General features: G+C 30.2%; 1 protein-coding gene across 3 annotated transcripts in view; it reads right to left on the bottom strand.

Annotated features, from left to right (window-relative positions):
* Window positions 1-4,600: 4,600 nt before the first annotated feature.
* LOC134728242 (fibrinogen C domain-containing protein 1-like) overlaps window positions 4,601-14,860 on the bottom strand; it is a 30,309-nt gene continuing 20,049 nt past the window's right edge. The window contains exons 1-4 of one of the 3 annotated variants that reach the window (XM_063592782.1): window positions 9,560-9,998; window positions 8,883-9,031; window positions 7,022-7,118; window positions 4,601-4,809 (exon numbers count right to left, since the gene is read on the bottom strand). In XM_063592782.1, coding sequence (XP_063448852.1) covers window positions 4,616-4,809; window positions 7,022-7,118; window positions 8,883-9,031; window positions 9,560-9,923 — 804 coding nt within the window. In that variant the 5' untranslated portion in view covers window positions 9,924-9,998 and the 3' untranslated portion in view covers window positions 4,601-4,615. The other 2 variants (XR_010108782.1, XM_063592781.1) reach the window with 2 other exon arrangements.

Raw genomic sequence — 14,860 nt, 5'->3', positions numbered from 1 at the left:
CAACATGCAGATTATTGGGTTTTCTACGGATAGATATCATCATAAATATGTCTATGTGTCTTGTTAATTCAAAGTTGATCTCAACTATATCCTTACTTTTACAAGCTGAATGTGATTAAATGCCAACTATCGTTCCATTGTTTGCGTTACTGAAAGGAAGTATATCACGAGTGATGGAAGGACGAACGATAGGGAATATTCACAGCAATTGTTTTTGAAGTTGAAATTGTTATAATAGACAAATTCATACTCTGATCCTACTCAGAAAAAAATATATAATTCAATGCAGTATAAGTTTATTCCAAAAAAATGGTTAATTAAAGCATACCATTCTTTGACTTGCAAAAGCTATTACAGTCTCCTAAGCATCATCGAAGAAGACTTCATTGAATAATCGAGAATTTTCCATCTGTACCATGTAATGCCCTCTTCAAGCGTCTTTCCTCCAGTAGTATATAACCCATTCAGGTTGCATTCATCACAATTGTTATACCACCATGCGCCCTTTCTACTTATTCCACAATTACTGCTTGCTGGATTGTTGTCCCTGTCTTTGGTAGTAAAAGCTTGACCATTATGGTACATCAGGCTGTCTCCTGTTGTGAGTATAAGAATCAGACGGACAAAGTTAATTTTATATCGTCATGCAAATCTTTAAAATCTATTTTTTTTTTATGAATTAAATTGGGATATAACACTGATTGAAATTCAAAAAGGTACAATATTGCACTTTCGACTTTATGGTAAAACAGTTGCCTTAAAATTGTCACAGAAATGACAAATGTAATACAATTCATTGAAAGCTATTCATCTTGGATTATACAATCGACGATGAACACTAAAAGCTAGCACGTTCAAAACTTGTAAAGATTTCCCTCATGTACACATTTAAATTTTATGTTGTAACATAAGAGTGTTACAGTACTTTTTAACATACCCAGACTATACGACATGTTTTTATCATCATAAAAGGTTGTCCCGTTACTTAAAATGGCTTTCATCTTTTTCGTTTATCTTTGGTGGATATTTGTATTATTTGAAACTTTCACCATCTCTGTCTTTTTATATGCAAGTATTATCTGCCAATGGATGTTACAAATCAATCATACATCGTTGCTGTACATGACTCTCCTCCCTACCAAAAGTGTCTAAAGTAGAATATTCTGAAACATATTCTTAAGCGGATATCTATTTACGTCTTTTTCTTTATATCTGGTGACTGATAATGATACTAGTATCTTATTTTTAGAATAAGAAATGAAAAGGAATATTTAGTTAAATTTGACTCTATTGTAAAGCCATTATAATAAAAAAAAATCAGAATAACTGTTATAAACAATAGAAACTAGACTATCGGATAATTCAAGTTGGTTATCCACCAAACATATGTTATACAGTTATGAGTTGCCACCAGGCGTATCTTTATTCTTTGCGCACTCGGTATAGACCCATTCAAAATGCTTAATATTTTTGTCGTTGATGTTATTTAACAATACATTTTAAATGTTTTGCTTACACTGAAATGTTAATTAGTGTGACCATTGTTTCTATTTTCATTATTATGATGATATAGCCAATAATAGTGCATGTACTTGACATATCAACGATATAAGGATGCGGCTTAGAAACGGAGAAATGCGAGGTTCTACCGAGCCTTTTCCCCGTTTCGGGCCGAATTCCTTTATCGTTGATATTTCAAGTCAACATAATGATTTATAGGTTTCAAACAAACATATTAACAAGCGAAATATATTTTTCTAAAAATTGTACAAGAAATAAGTTTTAGTCGTTTCACGCTTCGTTGTATATATTGGAAACAAGACCCGGTTGATGAGGTCGTATGAATAATCAAATGTAGCTTCGGCAGCTGCTATTTAAATATTCATGAGAAAAAGTGATATCGGGTCAGTGACTGTATATGACATAGAAATATACAGTCAACGTATTTTGACTGCTCAAATAGAACGAGTGCAGTAGACATTCAATTCACATTTTGCAGCAACATTTTGTTATACTGATATTTTGTAAGTTATTTTAAGAATCAATTCAAATTTTATCATAGCATGACAATGGATAAGTGAATTGATCCTACAAGTTTTACACAGTTTTATTAATTATTTAAGATATTTCTGATAACTAAGTATTACGTACATAAGGTTATGCAATTCTTATAGCTAAGTGTATTGGTTTATGGAAGCAAAAACTACAAATTTAGTACCGATACCGAGCATTCAAGGAGACGATTTTCAATGTTTTATCATAGGACAATTTATGGAATCATATAAAACTAGAGGCTCTAAAGAGCCTGTGTCGCTCACCTTAGTCTATCTGAATATTCAACAAAGGAAACAGATGGATTCATGACAAAATTGTGTTTTGGTGATGGTGATGTGCTTGTAGATCTTACTTTACTGGACATTCTTGCTGTGTACAATTATCCTTATTTATAATGATTGGCCCAGTAGTTTCAGTGGAAAATGGTAGTAAAAATGTAAAAATTTTATGAAAATTGTTAAAAATTTACTATAAAGGGAAATTACTCCTTAAGTTGTCAATTGACCATTTTGGTCATGTTGACTTATTTGTAGGTCTTACATTGCTGTAAATTATTGCTGTTTACAGTTTATCTCTTTCTCTAATAATATTCAAGATAATAACAAAAACGGTAAAATTTCCTTAAAATTACCATTTCTGGGGCAATTCAGGGGCAACAACCTAACAATCAGTTGTCCAATTCATCTGAAAATTTCAGGGCAGATAGATCTTGACCGGGTCTAAATGCTTTGGTTTTTGAGTTATCAGCCAAAAACTGCATTTTACCCCTATGTTCTATGTTTAGCCATGACAGCCATCTTGGTTGGTTGGCCGGGTCACCTGACGCAATTTTTAAACTAGATACCCAAATGATGATTGTGGCCAAGTTTGATTTTATTTGGGCCAGTAGTTCTGACGAGAAGATTTTTGTAAAAGTTAACGACGACGGACGACAGACGACGGACGACGACGGACGCCAAGTAATGAGAAAAGCTCACTTGGCCCTTCGGGCCAGTTGAGCTAAAAAGAAGAATTGGTATGGTACAAATGAGACAACTCTTCACACCGTTTGTTTTATTATAACCGGAATAATAATCATTGAATTGCATCATAAACTGAAATAAAAAAAACATTATATATTACTCTTCATGCTTGTTGACTTTAGAAATAAAAGTGATTTCATAAACGGGACCCGAAATCCCTGTTGTATTTTATTCATTTGATACCTACTAACAAACGTTTTATAAGTGAAGATAGAAAGATTATCCAGTGACCTGATGGGAAAATGTTGAGTTTAAGGCATGCTTTTGTTTCTGTTACGAGTTAAAACAGTACTAATGTCTTTTACAAATCTATGTTAGTTTGCATTCCCAAATAAAGGCAACATAGTTTACCGCTGTTCGAAAATCATAAATCGATTGTGAGAAAACTAATCCGGATTACAAACTAAAACAGAGGAAAACACAACTATAAGATGTTAACAACGAAACAACAGAAAGTACAACAGAAGCAATAGAGAATGCAACACACAAATAAACGAACTATAAGATAACAACTTCTATTTTCCTTACTTGGTACAGAACATTTTAAGGCAAAGTGATTGGTTGAACCTGGTTTTGTGGCTAGGGTAGTATTTGATTTAGCATTTGAAACGCACAATAACTGTCATGTAAAATTATATTACAACATGACATATGGATATTTATTTTCAAACGGTGCTCGTCAAGGCACAACACAACGACGACAGATATTAAAGCTTCCGAAACCATTATTAATGACGAAGTAAAAATAAAGGGTCAATCTGAAAGAATCCATTTATCAACACTTTTATCAATGTGTAATATTTAAAACAAGCACAATCGGTGATTTTTAGGAGAAATTGTATATTTATGATTATATTAAATGCAATATTAAAACGAAACTTTTAAAGTGATTTGATGGAATAACATTAACATTTCAACATAGTTATATTATTGTCCTATTCAAAGCAATTGATTTCACATAAAAATATAAAATTTCATTCTGGAGTTAAGAACTCAAATATAAGTAAATTGACACACTTCAAGGAATGCTTTTTTTTATGTAACCATTATCTTGACTACTTGGATATGTATAATATGAGTCATGATTCTTGGAGACTTTATTAATGTTTATTCCCCCCCCCCCCGAGAATTTTCGTCAAAGACTGAATATTATTTACTTTCTGTCAAAGGGACCTAGGTATCGTCAACTGTCAGTAATAAATCGGAAAGAGTTTTGTCCGGTCATCACAGATGCTCTTCCGTTCTACTGTTAGATTTGGCGTAAGCGGTAGTTATCTGACATAAAAAAAAACTAGACAAAAACTAGAAAAAAAACAACTAGAAATAGCTTAATTTCTCTTAAATAAGTGTTTGAAAATTGTTGATTTTTGTCTATCACATTTAGAAAAATAATTACGAAATACAAAAAAAGAGTAATTCCTAGGATCATTTCTAGGGGAAAAAACAAATTAATTCAAAGCGTTTTTCGTTCATAAAGACCAATAAAGTAGCCATAAGTATGGTGGTAGTATACCGCAAATACTGAACGGTAGTATGTGCTATCCATTTATAATAGATTTCAACTTACCTGCATTTCCACTGAAGCCTGTAACTGTTAGCTTATAGTTGGTTGAGGCATCTCCGACGGAAAATGTTGCATATTTTGCATGCGCTGTGTTACCAAGAAAATCAGAAATGTCTACTCTCAGTTCGCTCTTTCCCTGCGCAGTCAGGGTATGTATCCTTTGGTTACCTAATAAGAATACAAGAATACCAACTGAGATTTATAGTATTGCTATCAGATAATTGTTTGATATATTTTCAACTGAATCCTTTTACTTTCACAGTGTATTGATCGGTGTTTATTTGTAATTTGATTGAGTGCTATGTTTACTTAATCAAATTCATTTGGATATTAATTTATCAAATATTTAACAATGCTTTATTGTGTTACAACGGAGTGATTAAAGCAAACACGTTATCCTCTACTATCTTGTCCACGGCACCGTTGTCACAATTTTGGTTTGGTATAAGATTAAAATTTTAAAACATCAATAACTTTGTTAGTCAGTTATCGAATAAAGAACAACCTAAACATAAGCTAGTTCATAACAAAAAGCAGATCTATTCCATTTTCCCATATTTTCCTGATCAAAGGGGTTTTCTTTACATAAAGACAAGTCTTTGGTATCATATCTTCAGCCATAAATTATTTCGACAATTCTAAATTTTGTTTCTGATTTTAAAATGAATCAAGAGCTTGTTTTTATTTCCAAATTATTACACAAATTGCTGAAAATATACACATTAGATGTTGAATTTACCAAAAAAAAACAACCAAACAATTGTGACAAGAAGATGAAACATACTGATAAATGTTTTATTACCATGTACATAAATATTTTATTACCATGTTGATAAATGTTTTATTAAAATATCGATAAATGTTTTATTACCATGTAGATAAATGTTTTATTAAAATATCGATAAATGTTTTATTACCATGTAGATAAATGTTTTATTAAAATATCGATAAATGTTTTATTGAAATATCGATAAATGTTTATTACCATGTAGATAAATGTTTTATTACCATGTAGATAAATGTTTTATTACCATGTAGATAAATGTTTTATTACCATGTAGATAAATGTTTTACTTAAATATCGATAAATGTTTTATTACCATGTAGATAAATTTTGTATGACCATGTCGATGAATGTTTATGTCCATCTTAACGTTGGAATATGTTTTATAACATCTTAACAGTCCGAATTATTTAATGACATGTTTAATAATATTTATTTATACTAGTATACTACAAATTAAATGTGATAAATTTATTAATGATATACTAATCAACAAAAGAAACGATACACAACTTTGAAATAAAATTTATAAAAAAGTATTTAATATAAAACAAAATGAGATACACTATTTTAAAAAGCTTTCATTTGCAATGTTTGTACATCTGATAATGAAAATCAAAAATTGTCGGAAAGTATCTAAATTCCGTGAAAATGACCATAGGGTGCAAATTAGTTTTGCGGAAAGTTGAATAAAAAATCGACACATAATTGTCTAGGTATAAAATAAAATTTCAAATTTGTTTAAAAATAATCAACACGCTAATCAAGTTATATTCATGTTGTAACTAAAAGGTTGAATTATTGTTTTTTTTCAAATTTATGGGAAAAAAAGTGTTTTTTGAAATTTCAAAAAATGCAAAAATTGTTTTTTTTTATTTTCGTTTCAAATTAATGCTTTAGATATGAAAACAATACACAGTAAATTTGGAACCTGTCGGATTGGTTTTAAGAGTGTTACCGCTTTTTGAATATCACTTTACACATACTGTTTAAGGTAACTCAATTGATAATGTATACATTTTAACGATTTTTCGTGGGGCCGAACTTTGCTTAACAAATAAACAAAGAAACTGTATGATTTTTAAAAATGAATTGATGGCAAACATTGTCTGAACCTTTAAATAAGAGGGTTGCATCATTAATTGAAACTTCGGTTTTTAAAATTGTCGTTTTTATGTAAATTTTGTAAAAAAAAAAAAAATCGCGAAAAAACGTCACGTAAGCAAAAAAATGTTTTTTTTTTAAACGGATTACATTTCCATTATGATTAAGTATTACTACCTTTAATATTTGTCCAATGAACGGAATACTTTATCTTTAATTTGAAAAAAAGTTTTGTATCGTTTCTTTTGTTGACTAGTATATTTATGAATAAGGACAACAACGGGAGTAGTATTATAAATTCTGGAACGGCTTCTCATTTCCTCAATTCCTTCAAAACCACCGCTATCGTCTAAATATCTCATATGATGAATACATTGAAATCACGACTATCCCCTTTTGAAGTTGGTAGAAAATCGTGACTGCTAATCTAATTTATAAAATTTAATTATGTAAGACATACTTAGTAACAAAAATAATAAAACATATATTTACCTAACCAGAATTCTGCTTCTAAATTCCCAAATCCATTTTCATACGATTCCCAACCTCTGTAAAAATCTGTTTCTCCGTTCAATCTTCTCTGAAACACCTTTTTAACAAGTATCATTACATAACTGTAGAATCGTATTTATGATATACTTCAAACAATAATAAGAGAAACTATTTTTTCGAAGAAAGAAGCTAGTAGAAGTAAGAAAAAAATGCAGATTTTTGAAAGATTCTTATTTTATTTAACCTGTTTTTTACTATTTATATTTATGCGTCACTGATGAAACTTCGGTAGATGAAACGGGCGTCTGCTGTACAATGTGTTGATCTTGTAATTTAAAAAAAATCATTTATTATAACGTGCATTTATTATTGCGATTTGTTCATTTTATCATTAAAAACGGTTTTAGCTTTTGCAACATTGAGAAAAATCCTGCTTAATCTATATACATAATTTAAAAATGCGGGTTTAAATTATTGCTATAACGACCCTGTCAAATTTTCAGCAATTATAATAGCATTGAAATAATTTCTGAATCTACAGTATACGTTTGTTTCAATTTGTTTGTAATTATAAAGTACGATCATGTATGAACATTTTCTAACAATGTCCTTAACACAAGAAACCCAGGATTTATTTTAATTTTGGTTTATACAAGCATTCATGAACGTTTTTCAACAAGATTACTTTTTTTTCAAACAACTAACCTTGCCATTTATGATGAACATGCAGTAACATGGAGCTTAACATATAATTACTGAATATTGTCTAGTTTTCCCAAAATTTAGTGTTTTAACTTGCAAATATCGAAATATCGCGAGTCTTTTTCATTTTTAGTCATTGCGTTGTCAGTTTATTTTCGATTTATGGGTTTGACTGTCCTTCTGGTATTTTTCGTCCCTCTTTTAAGATGATGGAAATATACAGCGTGAAAAGTATGCCTTATTGTAACGGAATATTTCATAGGACATATATATAAAGATTTTAGGTTCAAGTGCCAATGCGAAATTTACATTCATGCTGGTTCAATATATATAATGGTGCATGATTAATACATTCGTTTCCCTTTCCTGTACATGTTCTCTGATATTTAATTAAAAGTATCTTCGGTTGAAATGCTCTAGAAGGTAGATTGGGTGTTTAAATTATGATCCATAGATTATTTCTTCGAATTTACAAAAATGTAGTTTATATTATTTTGAAAAAAAACAACAGATAATAAAAAGAATGAGCCACAGGACTTATATTCACACTAGAGTTTTTGCAAAATTGACAGATTAGGTATAAATTATGCATGGAACACCCAACTGTTTTCCATAAAAACGAAAACTTTACCATAGAATAATTTTTAGATAAAATATGAGAAGATAGCTTTAATATCTCGCTTTCATATTATTGCTACATAATATGATATGTGTATTCCTAACAAATTGTTTTGAAAAAGTAACATTATCTGAATTATCTACCTTTACATTGCAGTTGCCTCTCCTTAAGGTGGTACCTAACACTACAGGGAGATAACTCTGTAAAGTCAGCTAAACGTTTTAATTACCTTGTGATGTTATGGGAGTATTATGCTTCTCCATGATCAACATTGGTGTTTGTCAAACTGCTAGTATAATTTGCCAGTGTATTTTTTTCTGATAAAACGCTTGGTTCATATTTTTGTAAAAGGGTCAAAGTAAATACTTTGTCAAAATTTGCTGAAAATTAAACGAGCCAAATTAATTTTAGTGAAAGTGTTGGGTACCACCTGAAGTGGTAAAGTTGAAAAATAATGAATCAAACAAAAGTATTCTTTTTCTAGTACAATACAATCCTAAATGTGATTTAACATGTTATTTTTTATATTTTAACTTTTACCGTCCATCCGCCGTTGTCAGTCTCAAAGTCACAATATACGTCAAATCCAAATTCTGAATGCTTAGGAAATATCTTGTAAACTCCGTTTCCTTTTCTTGTTTTGACAGCTCCACAATCAATCGGGCGCTGTTTATGATCCTCGTTTTTTTCTAGAACATAAACCAAAAAATTATATTGGAAGACCTTTTTCCTATTTCGAATGATATTAACTATATTTTATCTGCTATAACCTTTGTATATTTTGGTGACAATTGTATAACTTTAAAAAATGGACTGTTATAATTGTCGTTAATGTCGATATACACGTGCAACTATATTACACTGTTATATTGTGAACCGGGAAATCATAGGGCATAAAATTATACAAATGTAAATAATTGATCTGTTTGCAGTGTTATTTAGGAAATGATTATCCAAGTATAGTATATCTCTATATATAGACATATACGGTTTGATTTCAAGATTCATATCACAATAAAATATCTACATATTGACCACATGACTGTTCATTTTTTGCATTATTAAATGAGAAGTTAGTGACTTTAAGGGAACATGTAATCACCTTCACACTGAAATTGCTTTTGACAAGTATTGTAACAGTTATTTCTGACATCTAGGGAAAACAACTTGTAAATAAATGTATTTTTCCTTTTCTTTTTTTTATGTATATTTCTTACCGTGTTCTTTGTTTATCTTGCCGACTTTGTCATTTATGTAATCAGTTAACTGATCAGTCAAGTTCCTTTCCAAATAAGCAATTTGTGATTTTATATTTACTTCTTGATCTCCCTTAATCGCTTTCAAGGCGTCACTCAAAAACTGCTTGGATTTTACAGTTTCCTCTATATTTTTCATTTTTGTTTCAATTGTATCACTTACAAACTGCTTCACACGTTCATCTGCTTTCGTCATGTCTAAGGTGGCCACTAATGGAGCATTTTGATTGTCAAGTAACCGAACCTCTACATTCTCACTAGAGCTTGATATGGTCATAGAAGCCAACACAAACAATATGAATCCATAAATCAAAGCTTTGAACATTATTAATTCTGCTTGGTTAAATTAAATGTGGCACATATGACTGTAACACTAACATTGACAATATCTAATCCTTGTACTTACATTTCCTCTCACAATAGCCTCTTTTTTGAAAAAAATATGTCAAGCACTTTGTTTTTCTTGTGATAAAGCGTAATTAAATTAAGTCTTTCGAGTTTTTAATTGGATATTTTCTTTCGATAGATACTTGTGAAATGAGTAGTTTCATGTTTTGTTCGAACGTCTTAATTATGTGTCGGAAAATAACGTACTTATCAATGATATCAGTGAAGTATCTTTCTCCTTTTACATGAATCAAATAATATTCGTTTCCGTTTGTTAATTGAGGAAAACAAATGTGAGGGTATGTGTCAGTGTCAACACAACTTATGGACGCATTTTACATTTTGGACTGTCTATTATGTGAAGAAATAGGTAATTAGTTACTGACTTTTTCATAAGAAAGAAAAAGTTATCATTTATCTTCTAAATTTCAGTCGGCTTATTTTGACTATATTCGTAGTCCTTCTTGGTTTATAAGCTCTCTTCATTGTTTTATTCATTTTTTTGGTCAAATATTTTGACGTCGTGCATCACTGCAGAGACATGTTTGACGAAATGTGCATCTGATGCAGAAAATTTGGTACCATTTATTTGGTTAAAATGCCTGTTTAAAATAGAATTTTGAAACAATTTGTTACTTTGCAAATTTTTTAGCAATGAGCAGAAATGTTGTCTTGGTACGAATGATATCACGTAAAATTATGTGTTTTATTTGATATATCATTTTTACATTGCTAATCAGTATCTTAAGACTGTCAAACTGGGACTGTACTATCACACATTGTGATGTGCTACTTGATGTTTTGCTAAAATAAAAATACATATTTTAGCATTATTTGTACTCTGTATTTCCTGAAATCCCAATAAGAAATATCTCATTTGTGTCCATTATTTAATTATCACAACACTGCACCACATAGTGAACCTCAATAATGTGCACTAAACATTTAATGATTATATAATTAATTCGTATATTTCAACAAATTGGATTTGTTTCGGGATAGTCACATGTTAAACTAAATTTTTCGAAGATAGAGAGAAAACGGCGGATAGCATAAAGCATTTTGCACAGCCAAAAAAATATTGCACATCAAAAAGCACATTACACGGTTATTTTTAGAATTTTGTTTTGAAACAAATGATATCTATGATCGATTATTTGACGGAAAAAATCTTTAAATTCATAAGATTGTTATTGTCAAGTAGACAATATGATATCTATGAATTCCAACAAAATCAAATAATGATTTTGATACAATATGGTCGGAAATAATAATATATCAAATACAGCCTTCGGTCAATATACTCTTTTATCATATACTTAGCATTAATATGATAGCTTTTGCATATGTGTAACGAACGGAAGTACACAAGCCATAATTTCCCACCCAAGCTGATAACCCATATCAGCCCGGTCTGATAACCCATATCAGGGGCGTCTCGTGCAAAAACCCATAACAGTGCATCTCGTGCAAGTTACTTCCGGTGTTTCCGGTATCGGTTGTTATTTTTCCATTGTGACGTCAGATATTGATGACGACGTCAAAATTTACGGGAACTTTTGTGGGGATAGTTAAGTACTTGCTAACAAATGCCATTGGCAATTATGAATCATTTTATAGTACAACAAACATGGAGTTATAATGATCATGAAACTCTTCCAAATATTCAATGTTTCAAAATGCCTCTATAGGAAATGTTACCATACAATGTACATATATATGGAGGTAGTGATGCTGTTAGTTGACAATTATAGTATATTGAATTTATAACTTATAACTTCTTAATAAAGTTTTTGACTGTTTTAGTTGTTGCATTTGGGTTTTTTCCTTACATAAAACTATTGTCGGAAGTATATGATAAAGCGATTAATACATGGCCTTTTCCATATCAGCCTGGGTATCATCCCTCGACCCATATCAGCGCCTCGGCTCCGTCTCGGGCTGATATGGGAGTGTCGGGATGATACCCAGGCTGATATGGAAAAGGCCATGTATTAATCTCTATGTATCGACCACATACAGAGGCTATACTTGTATAATATTGTAAAAATGTTAGAAACCATTCTAAGACTTATAATAAATTTGATACTTTCCCTTCTTTCAAGATGAATGAGAAAAATTTCATAACACTGACAATAATAGATGTTTTGCTATAATGATACTGGGAGGGGTTTTTCCTCTTGTTATAATTTGATTAGGGCATTTTATATATTTTCGTTTTCATTAAAATATAGGATTGTTCATTTTTAATTTATTCAAAATGGTGGGTCTTGATGAAAGAGTTCCACAAACTGCTTTATCCCATCTTTGCAACATGTTTTTGGGTTGGTCTTTATTAAACATAACCTAAAACTTTTGTAAAAATAATCACCTTACTAGTTAACATAACTAGTCGTAGCATGTGGGTTTTAATTTAACTCACATTATATATATGAACATATGTAAGTGTTATTCATAACATACATAATCTGTAATATATATAGAACCTTACAGTTTTATAAAATGTATGATTAACAATTATTTGTGTATTTACTGTTATTTCTGTTATGAATACTTCCAATAGATTTTGTTTATGCTACAGATTTTTCTTTGTTTTTATTGTATAATGTGTTTTAAGTTTGGAAATGCATATCTAATTGAAATGGTTTATGCCAAAAATTTCTTTTATATGTTTCTATTTTACAACAAAATAATTTAATGCTTTAAAAGCTAGGGAACATTATGTTATTTATTTAAGGGTTACGTGGTGCTTACCTTACTTTTGGAAGAATTTTTTGTCAAATGTTAATATTATGGTAGTTTACTGATATCATTTCATATATAACACAATGTCCTAGATTTGTGCTCTAACAGACAAAGGTTGGAGTAGGAACACGTATCTTGTAAGAATCAGCATCTACTTCTGTACACGCATTATCAATCATTCAACATACAATTTTCGTCTTACTTACATTTGAGTATATCAATTATCGAGAGGTAACCTTCTTTCAAAGGCCATTTTAAGAAGTACAATCAAGCTTACAATCGGTGCAAGTTAGGTTTTCTATACAGAAAAAAATCATCGGAAACAAATAAAGTTTTTCCAAAATCGCACTATTTGTAAGCTAGATTTTACCTCTTTCAGTCTTATTTGATTGAGTACCAGAATGTCCAACCACAGTGTAGGTAACCTGTTTAAAAAATTACATACCCCAGAGTCACAAGTTGGCAATAAGAACATAGTTTAATCAAAAGTTCTGTCCAATTACAAATGACTCGACCAAGAATATAATGAAGTCTTTAACAATTCCAATGAACATATGATCTCTGGCAGAGAAAATATTAAAGTAGGCCATTAGAAAATTCTGTTTTTTTTTTATTTAGATGAAAACATTCTCCAGATAGCTAATATTTACTTGAGTTTGTTTGATGATATGATCTTGATTTCTGGCGACATCTTAACAGAGTTCACATGACATGCTGAGAAGTGAAAATGAGTGCAATAAATATTTCAAACTATTAAAATATTAAAGGTACACAAATGTTATTACTAATAATTTCTTGAGATATGGGACACACACTAATGTCGTTTTGTTAATGGTTATATTTGTTAAATATCATTCATATTTATTTATTGTACATGCGTGGTATATAAATTTATTAGCTATCATTTTCTTATTAATAAAATATATACTGTTCATTGCCGCCGAATCTAATGTTAGTTCCATCATCAGATTTCTTGTTAAAATGTAAATTCTTTATCTATGATATGTTTCAATTGATGAATGTTTTTTTTTAATAATTCTGATTGAATTGAAGACTGAAGTTTAAAATAAATGCAAAGGTCAGTCAAACGTGATTTTTTTTAAAGATTACAAATAGGTTGATGACTTTGGTTCATTTAATTTGTGTTTACTAACGGTTTTATAATTTTTGGATTCTCAAACATTGTTTCTGGGCAAATATGGTGGATGTTTTGAAAAAAAATAATATATCGAACTGAGAAGTTAAAGTAGTAATTGAAATAAGATCCATTTCTCATATACTTATTGTGATATCAGTGATATTTTTCCATTACATATGCGAAATAAGATATTGAGTAACTATTAATGCGACAACAACCCAGCAACAAAGAAACAACATGGGAGACATCTACTTTTGTCGAAGCGCAATATATGTGAATAATTTATGTTATTACCGTAAATATGATGATGAAATGTCCCTTAACCAAACATCTGTAAGGGAGTATCCTCCTACCGATTCAAATATTCCATACAGGCCTTATGAAATTCTATGAGGGTGGTAAAGAGTTATATTCGTGCAACGTGATTAACGTTTTTTATTTCACGTTCAACGTGTTTTTAGATTTTTATTTGACGTTCAGTCGTGCAAGACAGGGGCTTGACCAACATTTATTTGATTTTAAACATATTTTATTCATTAAGATATGAAAAGGATTGAGCAACAGGCAAGCCTATAACAGCTCTCTCCATAATACATGTACAAGGTATGATTCAATTACAACAACTGTATTTAAAATAATGCAATTTAGTGGAACATGCATGCTACTTCTGAGCACACAGGAGCAAAATATGTTAACAGTGTTACTTAATAAATGCAAAGTATATATAAATATATAGGCAATTAATCATCAGTTATTTGAATTACTTTGAAACATCCAAATATCCTTTATAAGTCATTAGAAATATATATATATGGCTTGAAGGAGACACGAAGCTTGCTTAGTGGAATAAATGAATTAACGTTGGAGTGTAGAAAAAAAAAAAAAACTAGATGAAACAAAAATTAAGTAAGTTTTAACCAAACGTTGAGTGTCACTGATATATTTCTGAACAGATTTTAAAATAGCAATCTTCATATCATATGATAATAATC

This window comes from Mytilus trossulus, chromosome 8 (genome assembly GCF_036588685.1).
Source record: "Mytilus trossulus isolate FHL-02 chromosome 8, PNRI_Mtr1.1.1.hap1, whole genome shotgun sequence".
In the NCBI taxonomy this organism is placed as follows: domain Eukaryota; kingdom Metazoa; phylum Mollusca; class Bivalvia; order Mytilida; family Mytilidae; genus Mytilus; species Mytilus trossulus.
The sequence above is the reverse complement of the archived record's forward strand: the minus strand, read 5'-3'. Positions and strand labels throughout refer to the sequence as shown.